The 24,516-nt window shown below is 56.4% G+C and overlaps 1 protein-coding gene across 1 annotated transcript in view; it reads left to right on the top strand.

Moving 5' to 3' along the window:
- The window catches only part of LOC140425665 (protein scribble homolog), a gene marked incomplete at its 5' end in the record, with an annotated part of 1,618,068 nt that overhangs the window by 1,083,876 nt on the left and 509,676 nt on the right, over positions 1-24,516 (top strand). Inside the window, 1 exon segment of the mRNA XM_072510160.1 lies at positions 21,690-21,752. Within this exon segment, the coding sequence (XP_072366261.1) occupies positions 21,690-21,752 (63 nt within the window).

Genomic DNA, 24,516 nt, shown 5'->3' on the forward strand with positions numbered 1-24,516 from the left:
ATCCACTTTTGCCGTTGCATAATCCTGCACTGAGCTGTCAGCCTGTCCTGCTGCATCGACACCGTCTCGCAGACGGGCACCGTGGAAACAGGCGGCTAGGGTGCTGCCGATGGCTGTTTATGGCAACACCATTCGCATTCTGGACACCTGATTGCACTCCCAGAGAATTTCTTTATGTCCAACCTGAAGAAATTCAAAGTTTCTTATTTTAGCTTCACCTGCGACACATGGAGGACATGGGGAGTACGGGGAGATTCCCCAGTTATTGTTTACAGTGATTTGCACCGGACATTGAGAACGCTGATTACCTCTCCCACACAGCGATCTATTCTTTCACAGTCTCTGCATCTCCTTCAAAACCTATCAAAATGTTTGAACTAAAGAATTGGTGTTTGCTGTTTGACCAGTTCTCTGGGCTCTCAAATTCTTCAGTTAGTGCAGTTATTAAACTCCTGAGGTCTCTGCTTCCCGCAACATTGGAGATTTATTCCTCTCTCCTCCTTTGGTCACACGCTCCCCTCAAACCTTCCCCCTCGACTTCACCTGCTGCTGGGCAGTGTGCTAGTTTTTACATGCTGTCTGCTTCTGGGGGGTGTGTCCGCAAGTACGTGTGTGGTCTGTATGATTGTCTTATGCGTCTGTGTGCAGAATGCGTGCCTGCGTACCATGTTTGTGGGACTTAGCGGGTGCGAGGTGTGGGGACATGAGGTGGATGTGGATTTTTGGCTGTGTGGGTGTTTGGACTGTGTGGGCTGTGCACATTCAGTGTACGGTATAAGCAGCGTGGGATATTTGATGTGGTTGTACTGTTTGTGAGGCATGTAGGTTGTCCTATGTGGGATTGGAGGCGTTGGGGTTTTGGAATATGATGTGCTGTATGGATTGTGTGTGGGTGTATTGTATGGATTGTGTGGGTGTGCTGTATGGATTGTGTGGGTGTGCTGTATGGATTGTGTGTGTGTGTGTTGTATGGATTGTGTGTGGGTGTGCTGTATGGATTGTGTGGGTGTGTTGTATGGATTGTGTGTGGGTGTGCTGTATGGATTGTGTGTGGGTGTGCTGTATGGATTGTGTGTGGGTGTGCTGTATGGATTGTGTGGGTGTGCTGTATGTATTGTGTCGGTGTGCTGTATGGATTGTGTGTGGTTGTGCCGTATGGATTGTGTGGGTGTGCCGTATGGATTGTGTGGGTGTGCTGTATGGATTGTGTGTGGGTGTGCTGTATGGATTGTGTGTGGGTGTGCTGTATGGATTGTGTGTGGGTGTGCTGTATGGATTGTGTGTGGGTGTGCCGTATGGATTGTGTATGGGTGTGCCGTATGGATTGTGTGTGTGTGCTGTATGGATTGTGTGTGGGTGTGCTGTATGGATTGTGTGTGGGTGTGCTGTATGGATTGTGTGTGGATGTGCTGTATGGATTGTGTGTGGGTTTGCTGTATGGATTGTGTGTGGGTGTGCTGTATGGATTGTGTGTGGGTGTGCTGTATGGATTGTGTGTGGGTGTGCTGTATGGATTATGGGTGGGTGTGCTGTATGGATTGTGTGTGGGTGTGCCGTATGGATTGTGTGTGGGTGGTTGTGCTGTATGGATTGTGGTTGGGTGTGCTCTATGGATTGTGGGTGGGCGTGCCGTATGGATTGTGTGGGTGTGCCGTATGGATTGTGGGTGGGTGTGCCGTATGGATTGCGTGGGTGGGTGTGCTGTATGGATTGTGTGTGGGTGTGCCGTATGGATTGTGGGTGGGTGTGCTGTATAGATTGTGTGTGGGTGTGCTGTATGGATTGTGTGTGGGCTTGCTGTATGGATTGTGTGGGAGTGCTGTATGGATTGTGTGGAGTGCTGTATGGATTGTGTGGGTGTGCTGTATGGATTGTGTGTGTGTGTGCTGTATGGATTGTGTTGGTGTGCTGTATGGATTGTGTTGGTGTGCTGTATGGATTGTGTTGGTGTGCTGTATGGATTGTGGGTGTGCTGTATGGATTGTGTGTGGGTGTGCTGTATGGATTGTGTGGGTGTGCCATATGGATCGTGTGTGGGTGTGCTGTATGGATTGTGTGTGGGTGTGCTGTATGGATTGTGTGTGGGTGTGCCGTATGGATTGTGTGGGTGTGCTGTATGGATTATGTGTGGGTGTGCTGTATGGATTGTGTGAGTGTGCTGTATGGATTGTGTGGGTGTGCCGTATGGATCGTGTGTGGGTGTGCCGTGTGGATTGTGTGGGTGTGCTGTATGGATTGTGGGTGGGTGTGCCGTATGGATTGTGCGTGGGTGGGTGTGCTGTATGGACTGTGTGGGTGTGCTGTATGGATTATGTGTGGGTGTGCTGTATGGATTGTGTGTGTGCTGTATGGACTGTGTGTGGGTGTGCTGTATGGACTGTGTGGGTGTGCTGTATGGATTGTGTGTGGGTGTGCTGTATGGATTGTGTGGAGTGCTGTATGGATTGTGTGGAGTGCTGTATGGATTGTGTGTGGGTGTGCTGTATGGATTGTGTGTGGGTGTGCTGTATGGATTGTGTGTGGGTGTGCCGTATGGATTGTGTGTGGGTGGGTGTGCTGTATCGATTGTGTGTGGGTGTGCTGTATGGATTGTGTGTGGGTTTGCTGCATGGATTGTGTGGGAGTGCTGTGTGGGTGTGCTGTATGGATTGTGTGTGCGTGTGCTGTATGGATTGTGTTGGTGTGCTGTATGGATTGTGTTGGTGTGCTGTATGGATTGTGTGTGGGTGTGCTGTATGGATTGTGTGGGTGTGCTGTATGGATTGTGTGGGTGTGCCGTATGGATCGTGTGTGGGTGTGCTGTATGGATTGTGTGTGGGTGTGCTGTATGGATTGTGTGTGGGTGTGCCGTATGGATTGTGTGGGTGTGCCGTATGGATTATGTGTGGGTGTGCTGTATGGATTGTGTGTGGGTGTGCTGTATGGATTGTGTGGGTGTGCCGTATGGATCGTGTGTGGGTGTGCCGTGTGGATTGTGTGGGTGTGCTGTATGGATTGTGGGTGGGTGTGCCGTATGGATTGTGCGTGGGTGGGTGTGCTGTATGGATTGTGTGGGTGTGCTGTATGGATTATGTGTGGGCGTGCTGTATGGATTGTGTGTGTGTGTGCTGTATGGACTGTGTGTGGGTGTGCTGTATGGATTGTGTGTGGGTGTGCTGTATGGATTGTGTGGAGTGATGTATGGATTGTGTGGAGTGCTGTATGGATTGTGTGGAGTGCTGTATGGATTGTGTGGAGTGCTGTATGGATTGTGTGTGGGTGTGCTGTATGGATTGTGTGTGGGTGTGCTGTATGGATTGTGTGTGGGTGTGCTGTATGGATTGTGTGTGGGTGTGCCGTATGGATTGTGTGTGGTTGTGCCGTATGGATTGTGTGGGTGTGCCGTATGGATTGTGTGGGTGTGCTGTATGGATTGTGTGTGGGTGTGCTGTATGGATTGTGTGTGGGTGTGCCGTATGGATTGTGTGTGGGTACGCTGTATGGATTGTGTGGGGTTGCTGTATGGATTGTGTGTGGGTGTGCTGTATGGATTGTGTGTGGGTGTGCTGTATGGATTGTGTGTGGGTGTGCTGTATGGATTGTGTGTGGGTGTGCTGTATGGATTGTGGGTGGGTGTGCCGTATGGATTGTGTGTGGGTGGGTGTGCTGTATGGATTGTGGGTGGGTGTGCTTGTATGGATTGTGTGTTGGTGTGCTGTATGGATTGTGTGTGGGTGTGCCGTATGGATTGTGTGTGGGTGTGCCGTATGGATTGTGTGTGGGTGTGCCGTATGGATTGTGTGTGGGTGGGTGTGCTGTATAGATTGTGGGTGGGTGTGCTGTGTGGATTTTGTGTGGGTGTGCTGAATGGATTGTGGGTGGGTGTGCCGTATGGATTGTGGGTGGGTGTGCTGTATGGATTGTGTGTGGGTGTGCTGTATGGATTGTGTGTGGGTGTGCCGCATGGATTGTGTGTGTGTGGGTGTGCTGTATGGATTGTGTGTGGGTGTGCTGTATGGATTGTGTGTGGGTGGGTGTGCTGTATGGATTGTGTGTGGGTGTGCCGTATGGATTGTGTGTGTGTGGGTGTGCTGTATGGATTGTGTGTGGGTGTGCTGTATGGATTGTGTGTGTGTGGGTGTGCTGTATGGATTGTGTGTGGGTGTGCTGTATGGATTGTGTGTGGGTGGGTGTGCTGTATGGATTGTGTGGGTGTGCTGTATGGATTGTGTGTGGGTGTGCTGTATGGATTGTGTGTGGGTGGGTGTGCCGTATGGATTGTGTGAGGGTGGGTGTGCTGTATGGATTGTGTGGGTGTGCTGTATGGATTGTGTGTGGGTGTGCTGTATGGATTGTGTGGGGGTGTGCTGTATGGATTGTGTGGGTGTGCTGTATGGATTGTGTGTGGGTGTGCTGTATGGATTGTGTGGAGTGCTATATGGATTGTGTGTGGGTGTGCTGTATGGATTGTGTGGGGGTGTGCTGTATGGATTGTGTGTGGGTGTGCTGTATGGATTGTGTGGGGGTGTGCTGTATGGATTGTGTGGGTGTGCTGTATGGATTGTGTGTGGGTGTGCTGTATGGATTGTGTGGGGGTGTGCTGTATGGATTGTGTGGGTGTGCTGTATGGATTGTGTGTGGGTGTGCTGTATGGATTGTGTGGAGTGCTATATGGATTGTGTGTGGGTGTGCTGTATGGATTGTGTGGGGGTGTGCTGTATGGATTGTGTGTGGGTGTGCTGTATGGATTGTGTGTGGGTGTGCTGTATGCATTGTGTGGGGGTGTGCTGTATGGATTGTGTGGGTGTGCTGTATGGATTGTGTGTGGGTGTGCTGTATGGATTGTGTGTGGATGTGCTGTAAGGATTGTGTGTGGGTGTGCTGTATGGATTGTGTGGGGGTGTGCTGTATGGATTGTGTGTGGATGTGCTGTATAGAAACATAGACAATAGGAGGAGGAGGGGGAGGGGGCCATTCGGCCCTTCGAGCTGCTCCCCCATTCAATGTGATCATGGTGATCATCCAATTCAGTATCCCACTCCCGCTGTCTCCCCATCCGCCTTGATCCCTTTAGCCGCAAGTTCCACGCCCAGCTCCCTCTTGAATATATCCAATGAACCGGTCCCAGCAGCTTTCTGTGGTGGGGAATTCCACACGGTCACACCTCTCTGAGAGAAGAAGTTCTTCCTCATCTCAGTCCTGAATGGCTGACCCCTTATTCTCAGGCTGTGACCCCGAGTTCTGGACGTCCCCAACATCGGGAACATTCTTCCCACATCTAACCGGTCCGGTCCCATCAGGATTTTATATGTTTCTATGAGATTCCCTCTCATTCTTCTAAACTCCAGTGAGTACAAGCCCAGTCGATCCAGTCTTTCTTCATCTGACAGTCCTGCCATCCCGGGAATTAGTCTGGTGAACCTCCGCTGGACACCCTCAACAGCAAGAATGTCTCCTCCTCAAACTCGGAGACCAGAACTGCACGCAATACCCAAGGTGTGGCCTCACCAAGGCCCTGTATACCTGCAGCAAGACATCTCTGCTCCTGTACTCAAATCCTCTCACTGTGAAGGCCAGCGTGCCATTAGCTTTCCTCACCGCCTGCTGTACCTGCCAACCTTCAGCGACTGCTGTACCTGCACGCCCACCTTCAGTGACTGCTGTACCTGCACGCCCACCTTCAGCGACTGCTGTACCTGCACGCCAACCTTCAGCGACTGCTGTACCTGCACGCCAACCTTCAGCGACTGCTGTACCTGCACGCCAACCTTCAGTGACTGCTGTAACTGCACGCCAACCTTCAGTGACTGCTGTACCTGCACGCCAACGTCAGCGACTGCTGTACCTGCACGCCAACCTTCAGCGACTGCTGTACCTGCACGCCCACCTTCAGTGACTGCTGTACCTGCACGCCCACCTTCAGTGACTGCTGTACCTGCACGCCCACCTTCAGTGACTGCTGTACCTGCACGCCCACCTTCAGTGACTGCTGTACCTGCACGCCAACCTTCAGTGACTGCTGTACCTGCACGCCAACGTCAGCGACTGCTGTACCTGCACGCCAACCTTCAGCGACTGCTGTACCTGCACGCCAACCTTCAGCGACTGCTGTACCTGCACGCCCACCTTCAGCGACTGCTGTACCTGCACGCCAACCTTCAGTGACTGCTGTACCTGCACGCCAACCTTCAGCGACTGCTGTACCTGCACGCCCACCTTCAGCGACTGCTGTACCTACACGCCCACCTTCAGTGACTGCTGTACCTGCACGCCAACCTTCAGCGACTGCTGTACCTGCACGCCCACCTTCAGTGACTGCTGTACCTGCACGCCAACCTTCAGCGACTGCTGTACCTGCACGCCAACCTTCAGTGACTGCTGTACCTGCACGCCAACCTTCAGCGACTGCTGTACCTGCACGCCCACCTTCAGTGACTGCTGTACCTGCACGCCAACCTTCAGCGACTGCTGTACCTGCACGCCAACCTTCAGCGACTGCTGTACCTGCACGCCAACCTTCAGCGACTGCTGTACCTGCATGCCAACGTCAGCGACTGCTGTACCTGCACGCCAACCGTTAGCGACTGCTGTACCTGCACGCCAACCTTCAGTGACTGCTGTACCTGCACGCCAACCTTCAGTGACTGCAGTACCTGCACGCCAACCTTCAGCGACTGCTGTACCTGCCAACCTTCAGCGCCTGCTGTACCTGCACGCCAACCTTCAGCGACTGCTGTACCTGCACGCCAACCTTCAGTGACTGCTGTCCTGCACGCCAACCTTCAGCGACTGCTGTACCTGCACGCCAACCTTCAGCGACTGCTGTACCTGTACGCCAACCTTCAGCGACTGCTGTACCTGCACGCCCACCTTCAGCGACTGCTGTACCTGCACGCCCACCTTCAGCGACTGCTGTACTTGCACGCCAACCTTCAGTGACTGCTGTACCTGCACGCCAACCTTCAGTGACTGCTGTACCTGTACGCCAATGTCAGCGACTGCTGTACCTGCCAACCTTCAGTGACTGCTGTACCCGCACGCCAACCTTCAGTGACTGCTGTACCTGCACGCCAACCTTCAGTGACTGCTGTACCTGCACGCCCACCTTCAGCGACTGCTGTACCTGCACGCCCACCTTCAGTGACTGCTGTACCTGCACGCCAACCTTCAGGGACTGCTGTACCCGCACGCCAACCTTCAGCGACTGCTGTACCTGCACGCCAACCTTCAGCGACTGCTGTACCTGCACGCCCACCTTCAGCGACTGCTGTACCTGCACGCCAACCTTCAGCGACTGCTGTACCTGCACGCCAACCTTCAGCGACTGCTGTTCCTGCACGCCAACCTTCAGCGACTGCTGTACCTGCACGCCAACCTTCAGCGACTGCTGTACCTGCACGCCAACCTTCAACGACTGCTGTACCTGCACGCCAACCTTCAGCGACTGCTGTACCTGCACGCCAACCTTCAGCGACTGCTGTACCTGCACGCCAACCTTCAGCGACTGCTGTACCTGCACGCCAACCTTCAGCGACTGCTGTACCTGCACGCCAACCTTCAGCGACTGCTGTACCTGCACGCCCACCTTCAGCGACTGCTGTACCTGCACGCCCACCTTCAGCGACTGCTGTACCTGCACGCCAACCTTCAGCGACTGCTGTACCTGCACGCCAACCTTCAGTGACTGCTGTACCTGCACGCCAACCTTCAGCGACTGCTGTACCTGCACGCCCACCTTCAGTGACTGCTGTACCTGCACGCCAACCTTCAGCGACTGCTGTACCTGCACGCCAACCTTCAGCGACTGCTGTACCTGCACGCCAACCTTCAGCGACTGCTGTAGCTGCATGCCAACCTTCAGCGACTGCTGTACCTGCATGCCAACGTCAGCGACTGCTGTACCTGCACGCCAACCGTTAGCGACTGCTGTACCTGCACGCCAACCTTCAGTGACTGCTGTACCTGCACGCCAACCTTCAGTGACTGCAGTACCTGCACGCCAACCTTCAGCGACTGCTGTACCTGCCAACCTTCAGCGCCTGCTGTACCTGCACGCCAACCTTCAGCGACTGCTGTACCTGCACGCCAACCTTCAGTGACTGCTGTCCTGCACGCCAACCTTCAGCGATTGCTGTACCTGCACGCCAACTTTCAGCGACTGCTGTACCTGTACGCCCACCTTCAGCGACTGCTGTACCTGCACGCCCACCTTCAGCGACTGCTGTACTTGCACGCCAACCTTCAGTGACTGCTGTACCTGCACGCCAACCTTCAGTGACTGCTGTACCTGTACGCCAATGTCAGCGACTGTTGTACCTGCCAACCTTCAGCGACTGCTGTACTTGCACACCAACCTTCAGCGACTGCTGTACCTGCACGCCAACCTTCAGCGACTGCTGTACCTGCACGCCAACCTTCAGCGACTGCTGTACCTGCACGCCCACCTTCAGCGACTGCTGTACCTGCACGCCAACCTTCAGCGACTGCTGTACCTGCACGCCAACCTTCAGTGACTGCTGTACCTCCACGCCAACCTTCAGCGACTGCTGTACCTGCACGCCCACCTTCAGTGACTGCTGTACCTGCACGCCAACCTTCAGCGACTGCTGTACCTGCACGCCAACCTTCAGCGACTGCTGTACCTGCACGCCAACCTTCAGCGACTGCTGTACCTGCACGCCAACCTTCAGCGACTGCTGTACCTGCATGCCAACCTTCAGCGACTGCTGTACCTGCATGCCAACGTCAGCGACTGCTGTACCTGCACGCCAACCGTTAGCGACTGCTGTACCTGCACGCCAACCTTCAGTGACTGCTGTACCTGCACGCCAACCTTCAGTGACTGCAGTACCTGCACGCCAACCTTCAGCGACTGCTGTACCTGCCAACCTTCAGCGCCTGCTGTACCTGCACGCCAACCTTCAGCGACTGCTGTACCTGCACGCCAACCTTCAGTGACTGCTGTACCTGCACGCCAACCTTCAGCGACTGCTGTACCTGCACGCCAACCTTCAGTGGCTGCTGTACCTGCACGCCAACCTTCAGCGACTGCTGTACCTGTACGCCAACCTTCAGCGACTGCTGTACCTGCACGCCCACCTTCAGCGACTGCTGTACCTGCACGCCCACCTTCAGCGACTGCTGTACTTGCACGCCAACCTTCAGTGACTGCTGTACCTGCACGCCAACCTTCAGTGACTGCTGTACCTGTACGCCAATGTCAGCGACTGCTGTACCTGCCAACCTTCAGCGACTGCTGTACCTGCACGCCAACCTTCAGCGACTGCTGTACCTGCACGCCAACCTTCAGTGACTGCTGTACCTGCACGCCCACCTTCAGCGACTGCTGTACCTGCACGCCAACCTTCAGGGACTGCTGCACCCGCACGCCAACCTTCAGCGACTGCTGTACCTGCACGCCAACCTTCAGCGACTGCTGTACCTGCACGCCCACCTTCAGCGACTGCTGTACCTGCACGTCAACCTTCAGCGACTGCTGTACCTGCACGCCCACCTTCAGTGACTGCTGTACCTGCACGCCAACCTTCAGCGACTGCTGTACCTGCACGCCAACCTTCAGCGACTGCTGTACCTGCACGCCAACCTTCAGCGACTGCTGTAACTGCACGCCCACCTTCAGTGACTGCTGTACCTGCACGCCAACCTTCAGTGACTGCTGTACCTGCACGCCAACCTTCAGCGACTGCTGTACCTGCACGCCCACCTTCAGCGACTGCTGTACCTGCACGCCAACCTTCAGCGACTGCTGTACCTGCACGCCAACCTTCAGCGACTGCTGTACCTGCACGCCGACCTTCAGCGACTGCTGTACCTGCACGCCAACCTTCAGCGACTGCTGTACCTGCACGCCAACCTTCAGCGACTGCTGTACCTGCACGCCAACCTTCAGTGACTGCTGTACCTGCACGCCAACCTTCAGCGACTGCTGTACCTGCACGCCAACCTTCAGCGACTGCTGTACCTGCACGCCCACCTTCAGTGACTGCTGTACCCGCACGCCAACCTTCAGTTACTGCTGTACCTGCACGCCCACCTTCAGCGACTGCTGTACCTGCACGCCAACCTTCAGCGACTGCTGTACCTGCACGCCAACCTTCAGCGACTGCTGTACCTGCACGCCAACCTTCAGTGACTGCTGTACCTGCACGCCAACCTTCAGCGACTGCTGTACCTGCACGCCCACCTTCAGTGACTGCTGTACCCGCACGCCAACCTTCAGCGACTGCTGTACCTGCACGCCAACCTTCAGCGACTGCTGTACCTGCACGCCAACCTTCAGCGACTGCTGTACCTGCATGCCAACCTTCAGCGACTGCTGTACCAGCATGCCAACGTCAGCGACTGCTGTACCTGCACGCCAACCTTCAGTGACTGCTGTACCTGCACGCCAACCTTCAGTGACTGCAGTACCTGCACGCCAACCTTCAGCGACTGCTGTACCTGCCAACCTTCAGCGCCTGCTGTACCTGCACGCCAACCTTCAGCGACTGCTGTACCTGCACGCCAACCTTCAGCGACTGCTGTACCTGCACGCCCACCTTCAGCGACTGCTGTACCTGCACGCCCACCTTCAGCGACTGCTGTACTTGCACGCCAACCTTCAGTGACTGCTGTACCTGCACGCCAACCTTCAGTGACTGCTGTACCTGTACGCCAATGTCAGCGACTGCTGTACCTGCCAACCTTCAGTGACTGCTGTACCCGCACGCCAACCTTCAGTGACTGCTGTACCTGCACGCCAACCTTCAGTGACTGCTGTACCTGCACGCCCACCTTCAGCGACTGCTGTACCTGCACGCCCACCTTCAGCGACTGCTGTACCTGCACGCCAACCTTCAGGGACTGCTGTACCCGCACGCCAACCTTCAGCGACTGCTGTACCTGCACGCCAACCTTCAGCGACTGCTGTACCTGCACGTCAACCTTCAGCGACTGCTGTACCTGCACGCCAACCTTCAGCGACTGCTGTACCTGCACGCCAACCTTCAGCGACTGCTGTACCTGCACGCCACCCTTCAGCGACTGCTGTACCTGCACGGCAACCTTCAGCAACTGCTGTACCTGCACGCCAACCTTCAGTGACTGCTGTACCTGCACGTCAACCTTCAGTGACTGCTGTACCTGCACGCCAACCTTCACCGCCTGCTGTACCTGCACGCCAACCTTCAGCGACTGCTGTACCTGCACGCCAACCTTCAGTGACTGCTGTACCTGCACGCCAACCTCCAGTGACTGCTGTACCCGCACGCCAACCTTCAGCGACTGCTGTACCTGCACGCCAACCTTCAGTGACTGCTGTACCTGCACGCCAACCTTCAGTGACTGCTGTACCTCCATGCCAACCTTCCGTGACTGCTGTACGCGCACGCCAACCTTCAGCGACTGCTGTACCTGCACGCCCACCTTCAGTGACTGCTGTACCTGCACGCCAACCTTCAGCGACTGCTGTACCTGCACGCCAACCTTCAGCGACTGCTGTACCTGCACGCCCACCTTCAGCGACTGCTGTACCTGCACGCCAACCTTCAGCGACTGCTGTACCTGCATGCCAACCTTCAGTGACTTCTGTACCTGCACGCCAACCTTCAGCGACTGCTGTACCTGCACGCCAACCTTCAGCGACTGCTGTACCTGCACGCCAACCTTCAGTGACTGCTGTACCTGCACGCCAACCTTCAGTGACTGCTGTACCTGCACGCCAACCTTCAGCGACTGCTGTACCTGCACGCCAACATTCACCGCCTGCTGTACCTGCACGCCAACCTTCAGCGACTGCTGTACCTGCACGCCAACCTTCAGCGACTGCTGTTCCTGCACGCCAACCTTCAGCGACAGCTGTACCTGCACGCCAACCTTCACCGCCTGCTGTACCTACACGCCAACATTCACCGCCTGCTGTACCTGCACGCCAACATTCACCGCCTGCTGTACCTGCACGCCAACCTCCAGCGACTGCTGTACCTGCACGCCAACCTTCAGTGACTGCTGTACCTGCACGCCAACCTTCAGTGACTGCTGTACCTGCACGCCGACCTTCAGTGACTGCTGTACCTGCACGCCAACCTTCAGCGACTGCTGTACCTGCACGCCAACCTTCAGCGACTGCTGTACCTGCACGCCAACCTTCAGGGACTGCTGTGCCTGCACGCCAACCTTCAGCGACTGCTGTAGCTGCACGCCCACCTTCAGCGACTGCTGTACCTGCACGCCAACCTTCAGCAACTGCTGTACCTGCACGCCAACCTTCAGTGACTGCTGTACCTGCACGCCAACGTCAGGGACTGCTGTACCTGCACGCCCACCTTCAGTGACTGCTGTACCTGCACGCCAACCTTCAGTGACTGCTATACCTGCACGCCAACGTCAGCGACTGCTGTACCTGCACGCCAACCTTCAGCAACTGCTGTACCTGCACGCCCACCTTCAGTGACTGCTGTACCTGCACGCCAACCTTCAGCAACTGCTGTACCTGCACGCCAACCTTCAGTGACTGCTGTACCTGCACGCCAACCTCCAGCGACTGCTGTACCTGCACGCCAACCTTCAGTGACTGCTGTACCTGCACGCCCACCTTCAGTGACTGCTGTACCTGCACGCCAACCTCCAGCGACTGTTGTACCTGCACGCCAACATTCAGCGACTGCTGTACCTGCACGCCAACGTCAGTGACTGCTGTACCTGCACGCCAACGTCAGTGACTGCTGTACCTGCACGCCAACCTTCAGTGACTGCTGTACCTGCACGCCAACCTTCAGCGACTGCTGTACCTGCCAACCTTCAGCGACTGCTGTACCTGCACGCCAACCTTCAGTGACTGCTGTACCTGCACGCCAACCTTCAGTGACTGCTGTACCTGCACGCCAACCTTCAGCGACTGCTGTACATGCACGCCAACCTTCAGTGACTGCTGTACCTGCACGCCAACCTTCAGCGACTGCTGTACCTGCACTCCAACCTTCAGCGACTGCTGTACCTGCCAACCTTCAGCGACTGCTGTACCTGCACGCCAACCTTCAGCGACTGCTGTACCTGCACGCCAACCTTCAGTGACTGCTGTACCTGCACGCCAACCTTCAGTGACTGCTGTACCTGCACGCCATACTTCAGCGACTGCTGTACCTGCACGCCAACCTTCAGTGACTGCTGTACCTGCACGCCAACATTCAGCGACTGCTGTACCTGCACGCCAACCTTCAGTGACTGCTGTACCTGCACACCAACCTTCAGGGACTGCTGTACCTGCACGCCAACCTTCAGCGACTGCTGTACCTGCACGCCAACATTCAGCGACTGCTGTACCTGCACGCCAACCTTCAGTGACTGCTGTACCTGCACACCAACCTTCAGGGACTGCTGTACCTGCACGCCCACCTTCAGCGACTGCTGTACCTGCACGCCCACCTTCAGCGACTGCTGTACCTGCACGCCAACCTTCAATGACTGCTGTACCTGCACGCCCACCTTCAGCGACTGCTGTACCTGCACGCCCACCTTCAGTGACTGCTGTACCTGGACGCCCACCTTCAGCGACTGCTGTACCTGCACGCCAACCTTCAGCGACTGCTGTACCTGCACGCCAACCTTCAGCGACTGCTGTACCTGCACCCCAACCTTCAGTGACTGCTGTACCTGCACGCCCACCTTCAGTGGCTGCTGTACCTGCACGCCAACGTCAGTGACTGCTGTACCTGCACGCCAACCTTCAGCGACTGCTGTACCTGCACGCCAACCTTCAGTGACTGCTGTACCTGTACGCCAACCTTCAGTAACTGCTGTACCTGCACGCCAACCTTCAGCGACTGCTGTACCTGCACGCCAACCTTCAGTGACTGCTGTACCTGCACGCCCACCTTCAGTGGCTGCTGTACCTGCACGCCCACCTTCAGTGACTGCTGTACCTGCACGCCAACCTTCAGTGACTGCTGTACCTGCACGCCAACCTTCAGTGACTGCTGTACCTGCACGCCAACCTTCAGTGACTGCTGTACCTGCACGCCAACCTTCAGTGACTGCTGTACCCGCACGCCAACGTCAGTGACTGCTGTACCTGCACGCCAACCTTCAGTGACTGCTGTACCTGCACGCCAACCTTCAGCGACTGCTGTACCTGCACGCCAACCTTCAGCGACTGCTGTACCTGCACGCCAACCTTCAGCAACTGCTGTACCTGCACGCCAACCTTCAGTGACTGCTGTACCTGCACGCCAACCTTCAGCGACTGCTGTACCTGCACGCCAACCTTCAGCGACTGCTGTACCTGCACGCCAACCTCCAGCGACTGCTGTACCTGCACGCCAACCTTCAGTGACTGCTGTACCTGCACGCCCACCTTCAGTGACTGCTGTACCTGCACGCCAACCTCCAGCGACTGTTGTACCTGCACGCCAACCTTCAGCGACTGCTGCACCTGCACGCCAACCTTCAGTGACTGCTGTACCTGCACGCCAACCTTCAGTGACTGCTGTACCTGCACGCCAACCTTCAGCGACTGCTGTACCTGCACGCCAACCTTCAGTGACTGCTGTACCTGCACGCCAACCTTCAGTGACTGCTGTACCTGCACGCCCACCTTCAGTGACTGCTGTACCTGCACGCCAACGTCAGTGACTGCTGTACCTGCACGCCAACGTCAGTGACTGCTGTACCTGCACGCCAACCTTCAGTGACTGCTGTACCTGCACGCCAACCTTCAGCGACTGCTGTACCTGCCAACCTTCAGCGACTGCTGTACCTGCACGCCAACCTTCAGTGACTGCTGTACCTGCACGCCAACCTTCAGTGACTGCTGTACCTGCACGCCAACCTTCAGCGACTGCTGTACATGCACGCCAACCTTCAGTGACTGCTGTACCTGCACGCCAACCTTCAGCGACTGCTGTACCTGCACTCCAACCTTCAGCGACTGCTGTACCTGCCAACCTTCAGCGACTGCTGTACCTGCACGCCAACCTTCAGTGACTGCTGTACCTGCACGCCAACCTTCAGCGACTGCTGTACCTGCACGCCAACCTTCAGTGACTGCTGTACCTGCACGCCAACCTTCAGTGACTGCTGTACCTGCACGCCATACTTCAGCGACTGCTGTACCTGCACGCCAACCTTCAGTGACTGCTGTACCTGCACGCCAACATTCAGCGACTGCTGTACCTGCACGCCAACCTTCAGCGACTGCTGTACCTGCACGCCAACCTTCAGTGACTGCTGTACCTGCACACCAACCTTCAGGGACTGCTGTACCTGCACGCCAACCTTCAGCGACTGCTGTACCTGCACGCCAACCTTCAGTGACTGCTGTACCTGCACACCAACCTTCAGGGACTGCTGTACCTGCACGCCCACCTTCAGCGACTGCTGTACCTGCACGCCCACCTTCAGCGACTGCTGTACCTGCACGCCAACCTTCAATGACTGCTGTACCTGCACGCCCACCTTCAGCGACTGCTGTACCTGCACGCCCACCTTCAGTGACTGCTGTACCTGCACGCCCACCTTCAGCGACTGCTGTACCTGCACGCCAACCTTCAGCGACTGCTGTACCTGCACGCCAACCTTCAGCGACTGCTGTACCTGCACCCCAACCTTCAGTGACTGCTGTACCTGCACGCCCACCTTCAGTGGCTGCTGTACCTGCACGCCAACGTCAGTGACTGCTGTACCTGCACGCCAACCTTCAGCGACTGCTGTACCTGCACGCCAACCTTCAGTGACTGCTGTACCTGTACGCCAACCTTCAGTAACTGCTGTACCTGCACGCCAACCTTCAGCGACTGCTGTACCTGCACGCCAACCTTCAGTGACTGCTGTACCTGCACGCCCACCTTCAGTGGCTGCTGTACCTGCACGCCCAACTTCAGTGACTGCTGTACCTGCACGCCAACCTTCAGCGACTGCTGTACCTGCACGCCAACCTTCAGTGACTGCTGTACCCGCACGCCAACGTCAGTGACTGCTGTACCTGCACGCCAACCTTCAGTGACTGCTGTACCTGCACGCCCACCTTCAGCGACTGCTGTACCTGCACGCCAACCTTCAGTGACTGCTGTACCTGCACGCCAACCTTCAGCGACTGCTGTACCTGCCAACCTTCAGCGACTGCTGTACCTGCACGCCAACCTTCAGCGACTGCTGTACCTGCACGCCAACCTTCAGTGACTGCTGTACCTGCACGCCAACCTTCAGTGACTGCTGTACCTGCACGCCAACCTTCAGCGACTGCTATACCTGCACGCCAACCTTCAGCGACTGCTGTACCTGCACGCCAACCTTCAGCGACTGCTGTCCCTGCACGCCAACCGTTAGCGACTGCTGTACCTGCACGCCAACCTTCAGTGACTGCTGTACCTGCACGCCAACCTTCAGTGACTGCTGTACCTGCACGCCAACCTTCAGCGACTGCTGTACCTGCACGCCAACCTTCAGCGACTGCTGTACCTGCACGCCAACCTTCAGTGACTGCTGTACCTGCACGCCAACCTTCAGCGACTGCTGTACCTGCACGCCAACATTCAGCGACTGCTGTACCTGCACGCCAACCTTCAGTGACTGCTGTACCTGCACGCCAACCTTCAGCGACTGCTGTACCTGCACGCCCACCTTCAGCGACTGCTGTACCTGCACGCCCACCTTCAGCGACTGCTGTACCTGCACGCCAACCTTCAATGACTGCTGTACCTGCACGCCCACCTTCAGCGACTGCTGTACCTGCACGCCCACCTTCAGTGACTGCTGTACCTGCACGCCCACCTTCAGCGACTGCTGTACCTGCACGCCAACCTTCAGCGACTGCTGTACCTGCACGCCCGCCTTCAGTGACTGCTGTACCTGCACGCCAACCTTCAGTGACTGCTGTACCTGCACGCCAACCTTCAGCGACTGCTGTACCTGCACGCCCGCCTTCAGCAACTGCTGTACCTGCACGCCCACCTTCAGTGGCTGCTGTACCTGCACGCCAACGTCAGTGACTGCTGTACCTGCACGCCAACCTTCAGCGACTGCTGTACCTGCACGCCAACCTTCAGTGACTGCTGTACCTGCACGCCCACCTTCAGTGGCTGCTGTACCTGCACGCCCACCTTCAGTGACTGCTGTACCTGCACGCCAACCTTCAGTGACTGCTGTACCTGCACGCCAACCTTCAGTGACTGCTGTACCTGCACGCCAACCTTCAGTGACTGCTGTACCTGCACGCCAACCTTCAGTGACTGCTGTACCCGCACGCCAACGTCAGTGACTGCTGTACCTGCACGCCAACCTTCAGTGACTGCTGTACCCGCACGCCAACGTCAGTGACTGCTGTACCTGCACGCCAACCTTCAGCGACTGCTGTACCTGCACGCCAACCTTCAGCGACTGCTGTACCTGCACGCCCACCTTCAGCGACTGCTGTACCTGCACGCCCACCTTCAGTGACTGCTGTACCTGCACGCCAACCTTCAGTGACTGCTGTACCTGCACGCCAACCTTCAGCAACTGCTGTACCTGCACGCCAACCTTCAGCGACTGCTGTACCGGCACGCCAACGTCAGCGACTGCTGTACCTGCACGCCAACCTTCAGTGACTGCTGTACCTGCACGCCAACCTTCAGCGACTGCTGTACCTGCACGCCAACCTTCAGTGACTGCTGTACCTGCACGCCAACCTTCAGCGACTGCTGTACCTGCCAACCTTCAGCGACTGCTGTACCTGCACGCCAACCTTCAGTGACTGCTGTACCTGCACGCCAACCTTCAGTGACTGCTGTACCTGCACGCCAACCTTCAGCGACTGCTGTACATGCACGCCAACCTTCAGTGACTGCTGTACCTGCACGCCAACCTTCAGCGACTGCTGTAACTGCACTCCAACCTTCAGCGACTGCTGTACCTGCCAACCTTCAGCGACTGCTGTACCTGCACGCCAACCTTCAGCGACTGCTGTACCTGCACGCCAACCTTCAGTGACTGCTGTACCTGCACGCCATACTTCAGCGACTGCTGTACCTGCACGCCAACCTTCAGTGACTGCTGTACCTGCACGCCAACATTCAGCGACTGCTGTACCTGCACGCCAACCTTCAGTGACTGCTGTACCTGCACACCAACCTTCAGGGACTGCTGTACCTGCACGCCAACCTTCAGCGACTGCTGTACCTGCACGCCAACATTCAGCGACTGCTGTACCTGCACGCCAACCTTCAGTGACTGCTGTACCTGCACACCAACCTTCAGGGACTGCTGTACCTGCACGCCCACCTTCAGCGACTGCTGTACCTGCACGCCCACCTTCAGCGACTGCTGTACCTGCACGCCAACCTTCAATGACTGCTGTACCTGCACGCCCACCTTCAGCGACTGCTGTACCTGCACGCCCACCTTCAGTGACTGCTGTACCTGCACGCCAACCTTCAGCGACTGCTGTACCTGCACGCCAACCTTCAGCGACTGCTGTACCTGCACGCCAACCTTCAGTTACTGCTGTACCTGCACGCCCACCTTCAGCGACTGCTGTACCTGCACGCCCACCTTCAGTTACTGCTGTACCTGCACGCCCACCTTCAGCGACTGCTGTACCTGCACGCCAACCTTCAGTGACTGCTGTACCTGCACGCCAACCTTCAGCGACTGCTGTACCTGCACGCCAACCTTCAGCGACTGCTGTACCTGCACCCCAACCTTCAGTGACTGCTGTACCTGCACGCCCACCTTCAGTGGCTGCTGTACCTGCACGCCAACGTCAGTGACTGCTGTACCTGCACGCCAACCTTCAGCGACTGCTGTACCTGCACGCCAACCTTCAGTGACTGCTGTACCTGTACGCCAACCTTCAGTAACTGCTGTACCTGCACGCCCACCTTCAGCGACTGCTGTACCTGCACGCCAACCTTCAGTGACTGCTGTACCTGCACCCCAACCTTCAGTGATTGCTGTACCTGCACGCCAACCTTCAGCGACTGCTGTACCTGCACGCCCACCTTCAGTGGCTGCTGTACCTGCACGCCCACCTTCAGTGACTGCTGTACCTGCACGCCAACCTTCAGTGACTGCTGTACCTGCACGCCAACCTTCAGTGACTGCTGTACCTGCACGCCAACCTTCAGTGACTGCTGTACCTGCACGCCAACCTTCAGTGACTGCTGTACCCGCACGCCAACGTCAGTGACTGCTGTACCTGCACGCCCACCTTCAGCGACTGCTGTACCTGCACGCCAACCTTCAGCGACTGCTGTACCTGCACGCCAACCTTCAGCGACTGCTGTACCTGCCAACCTTCAGCGACTGCTGTACCTGCACGCCAACCTTCAGCGACTGCTGTACCTGCACGCCAACCTTCAGTGACTGCTGTACCTGCACGCCAACCTTCAGTGACTGCTGTACCTGCACGCCAACCTTCAGCGACTGCTATACCTGCACGCCAACCTTCAGCGACTGCTGTACCTGCACGCCAACCTTCAGCGACTGCTGTCCCTGCACGCCAACCGTTAGCGACTGCTGTACCTGCACGCCAACCTTCAGTGACTGCTGTACCTGCACGCCAACCTTCAGTGACTGCTGTACCTGCACGCCAACCTTCAGCGACTGCTGTACCTGCACGCCAACCTTCAGCGACTGCTGTACCTGCATGCCAACCTTCAGCGACTGCTGTACCTGCACGCCAACCTTCAGCGACTGCTGTACCTGCACGCCAACCTTCAGTGACTGCTGTACCTGCACGCCAACCTTCAGTGACTGCTGTACCTGCACGCCAACCTTCAGCGACTGCTGTACCTGCACGCCAACATTCAGTAACTGCTGTACCTGCACGCCAACCTTCAGCGACTGCTGTACCTGCACGCCCACCTTCAGTGACTGCTGTACCTGCACGCCAACCTTCAGTGACTGCTGTACCTGCACGCCAACCTTCAGTGACTGCTGTACCTGCACGCCAACCTTCAGTGACAGTGCTGTATGGGACGCGTGTGTGTGTGCTGTATGGGACGCGTGTGTGTGTGCTGTCTGGGACGCGTGTGTGTGTGCTGTATGGGATGCGTGGGTGTGTGCTGTATGGGACGCGTGTGTGTGTGCTGTATGGGACGCGTGGGTGTGTGCTGTATGGGACGCGTGTGTGTGTGCTGTATGGGACGCGTGTGTGTGTGCTGTATGGGACGCGTGTGTGTGTGCTGTCTGGGACGCGTGGGTGTGTGCTGTATGGGACGTGTGGGTGTGTGCTGTATGGGACGTGTGGGTGTGTGCTGTATGGGACGCGTGGGTGTGTGCTGTATGGGACGTGTGGGTGTGTGCTGTATGGGACGCGTGTGTGTGTGCTGTATGGGACGCGTGTGTGTGTGCTGTATGGGACGTGTGGGTGTGTGCTGTATGGGACGCGTGGGTGTGTGCTGTATGGGACGCGTGTGTGTGTGCTGTATGGGACGTGTGGGTGTGTGCTGTATGGGACGTGTGGGTGTGTGCTGTATGGGACGTGTGGGTGTGTGCTGTATGGGACGCGTGGGTGTGTGCTGTATGGGACGTGTGGGTGTGTGCTGTATGGGACGTGTGGGTGTGTGCTGTATGGGACGCGTGTGTGTGTGCTGTATGGGACGCGTGGGTGTGTGCTGTATGGGACGCGTGTGTGTGTGCTGTATGGGACGTGTGGGTGTGTGCTGTATGGGACGCGTGGGTGTGTGTGTGCTGTATGGGACGCGTGGGTGTGTGCTGTATGGGACGCGTGGGTGTGTGCTGTATGGGACGCGTGGGTGTGTGTGTGCTGTATGGGACGCGTGGGTGTGTGCTGTATGGGACGCGTGGGTGTGTGCTGTATGGGACGCGTGGGGGCTTGCTGAATGGAATGTGGTATGTGGGACTTATAGGATGTGCTGTATGGGTCGTGCTGGCCGGGCTGCGCGCGGAGTGCAGACGGGCTGTGTTATTTGCTGTTTACTGACTCGCTGGTCATTACATTGAGATTAGATTGTGCTGATAGTTGGAATGGATTGCTTCCAGTTGGTCTGATCCCTCAGTCAGGGCTGAGGTGTCCTCCAGTATGGCCACACTGTCAGTGAGTGTCCATAGTGATTTGCTAGGTGTGTGTCTGACAGACCTGCCCCAAATCGGAGCTAGTGAGGAATATGTTTCCACACTGATTAACCTGGGACCATCGTGTTGACTGGAATCACAAGCTCTAATTTGTCAGATTCTGGTCCGACACTGGAAGGTTGATGAAAATCTGCCTGATCCCAGAGCCGCTTCTGCTGTAACTGGTTCCGATACAGGTGAAGCGTCCGACTTTAGAGTAAACTCCAAGTATCAGGACTCCAGCGAAGGTCCCTGGAAATGTGATCTTTGCAAATGTCATTAAGCACCATGCTGACTGAAATCCTCCTCCAAGGCTGGCACATTGCCCAACAATTGGTGAGTTTAGGTGGCGATTGGGCCCCTGCCAGTTTTCTGTGCCTATTGTAACTCACCAGTGACACTGGGCCAAACGGAAAGACAAACATCAATTCCTCAGCTTCATCACTTTCCGCCTTGGTTTATCCTCAAACTTGGCTGAGAATTTGTGAGCCCAGGGTTGTGTCCTGTCTGTCTGTCTGCGTCTATCTGTCTGCGTCTGCGTCTGCTTCTTGTGTCTGTGTGCCTGGTGCAATCCTACAAGCTGCATTGAGGGGCTGTGTTTTGACTGGGTTGAAGCTATGCTCCACTAATCCGCATGCCTCTGCTGATTCCTGTCCTAACAGGGGGTCTCCTTTGATCAAGTCAATAATCTGCTGATCGAGCCTGCTCGAATTGAGGAGGAAGAGGTCTGTACTGTTCCCTTTCTATATCAGCTCTACACCTGCATGCCCAGTCTGTGATGTGATGGGGTTTACCCTGAGATACTTGGATGTGGCAATGCCATGTGGTGCAAAGCACTGCACATAGCCTGGCACGTGACTGAGGTGGGAGGTTTCAGATGGCAGAGGCCACAGTGTTACTGAGATGCTGTGACACAAAGAGATTGGGCAGTAACGGCCAGGACATTCACATTCCACTCAAAAGGCTTCTGACACACTCGCCATTCTGACTGATCTGATCTTGTTGGGTTCCGTTCTCCCCCCTCCTTTGTTCCCCCGGCTGGAGATTTCTCATTCTGCTCCTCCAACACGGTACCCAGTGTTCTGGCCTGTATTAACCGGCTTTAATCTCTTTTTTTTTTTAACAATGATTTTATTGAGGTATTTTAAGCATATAGAAAAAGTGACATTGTACAGTACAAAAAAAAAGTTAAGACACAAATTACAAATTAAACATAATGCAAACCACGGCTCTGTTCACGCACGGACCTGCCTCAATATCCCCCTACTCTACTCTACCCTAGCCCCCCCCCCCCAATGCTAACAGTATTCGTCACCGGGCTACCAGGGAAGCAAAGGCCAGAACATCGGCCTCCTTCTCCTGGACTCCCGGGTCCTCCGAAACCCCAAAGGTTGCCACCTCCGGGCTCATTACCGCCCCAGTTTTCAACACCCGGGACATGACATCTGCGAATCCCTGCCAGTACCCCCCGAGTTTAGGGCACGACCAGAACATGTGTACATGGTTAGCCGGCCCCCCGGCGCATCTGGCACACTTGTCCTCCAGCCCGAAGAATCTGCTCATCCGGGCCATCGTCATGTGGGCCCGGTGCACGACCTCAAACTGGATCAGGCTGAGCCTGGCGTATGTTGCGGTCGTGTTTACTCTGCTCAGGGCTTCTGCCCAAATACCGTCCTCCAGCTCCCCCCCGAGCTCCTCTTCCCACTTAAGCTTCAGGTCCTCGGTCTGCGTATCCTCAGCTCCCATTAGCTCCTTGTAGACGTCTGAGACTCTACCCTCTCCCACCTCTCCGCTAGAAACTACCCTGTCCTGCCTCCCCTTCGGCGGGAGATGTGGGAAGGACGGCACCAGTCTGCAGACAAAATCCCACACCTGTAAGTATCTAAAGTCGTTCCCTCTCGCCAGCCCAAACCTCTCCTCCAAAGCCCTCACGCTCGGAAAGCTCCCTTCCAGGAACAGATCCCTCAACCTCACAATCCCCGCTGTCCTCCTCAGTCGATACCCCCCGTCCATGTTCCCCGGGGCAAATCGGTGGTTGCCACAGATTGGGGTCCACACCGATGCTCTTACCTCCCCGACATGCCTCCTCCACTGGCCCCAGATCCGAAGAGCCGCCACCACTATCGGGCTGGTGGAGTACCGTGCCGGCGAAAGCGGCAGAGGCGGCGTGACCAGGGCTGCTAAGCTAGTGCCCCTGCACGAAGCAGCCTCCATCCGCTCCCAAACCCACCCCGCACCCACCATCCATTTCCTTATCATCGCTATGTTGGCCGCCCAGTAATAGTTGCTGAAGTTCGGCAACGCCAGCCCCCCTTCTCCTCTGTTCCTTTCAAGCATCACCCTCTTCACCCGCGGGGACTTCCCTGCCCAGACAAATCCCAGAATAATTTTATTCAGCCTCTTAAAGAAGGACCGCGGGATAAAGATGGGGAGACACGGAAAAACCAACAAGAACCGCGGGAGAATCGTCATCTTAACAGTCTGCACCCTCCCCGCCAATGACAGCGGGAGCGCATCCCACCTCCGGACCTCCTCCCTCACTCGTTCCACCAGTCGGGACAGGTTGAGCTTATGCAACTTGCCCCAGTCCCGTGCCACCTGAATCCCCAAATATCGGAAACTCTCCCCCACTAGCCTGAACGGCAACCCCTTCAGTCTACTCTCCTGCCCCCTCGCCTGAATTACAAACAACTCCCTCTTAACCATGTTCAGTTTGTATCCGGAGAACCGGCCAAATTCCCTCCGGGTTGCCATAATACCGTCCATCCCACCATTGGGTCCGATACATATAACAGCAGATCATCCGCGTATAACGCGACTCGATGTTCCACTCCCCCCGGACCAGCCCTTTCCAGCTCCTGGAAGCTCTCAGTGCAATTGTCAGCGGCTCTATGGCCAGCGCAAACAGCATTGGGGAGAGAGGGCAGCATTGTCTTGTCCCACGGTGCAGTCTAAAATAGTCCAATGTCGTCCTGTTCGTCCTTACACTCGCCTCCGGGGCCTGATACAATAGCCTAACCCAGTCGATGAACCCCGCCCCGAACCCGAACCGTCCTAGTACCTCCCACAGATACTCCCACTCGACCCGGTCAAAAGCCTTTTCAGCTTCCATGGCGACCACTACCTCTACCTCCCTCCTCTCCGGGAGCATCATAATCACGTTGAGCAGCCTTCTTATGTTGGCCACCAGCTGCCTCCCCTTTACAAACCCGGTTTGATCTCCGCAATTACATCCGGAACACAGTCCTCAATTCTAGTCGCCGAAACCTTGGCCAGTAACTTGGCGTCTACGTTGATCAAAGAGATCGGCCTGTTTGACCCACAGGCCTCCGGGTCCTTATCCCGTTTCAGAATGAGCGAGATGGTGGCCTGCGACATCATCGGGGGTAAACTCCCTCTGTCTCTTGCCTCGTTCAAGACCCTGACCAGCACCGGCCCCACTATCCTGGCAAATGTTTTGTAAAACTCCACCGGATACCCGTCCGGCCC

The sequence above is a fragment of the Scyliorhinus torazame genome, chromosome 6 (genome assembly GCF_047496885.1).
Source record: "Scyliorhinus torazame isolate Kashiwa2021f chromosome 6, sScyTor2.1, whole genome shotgun sequence".
NCBI lineage: Eukaryota > Metazoa > Chordata > Chondrichthyes > Carcharhiniformes > Scyliorhinidae > Scyliorhinus > Scyliorhinus torazame.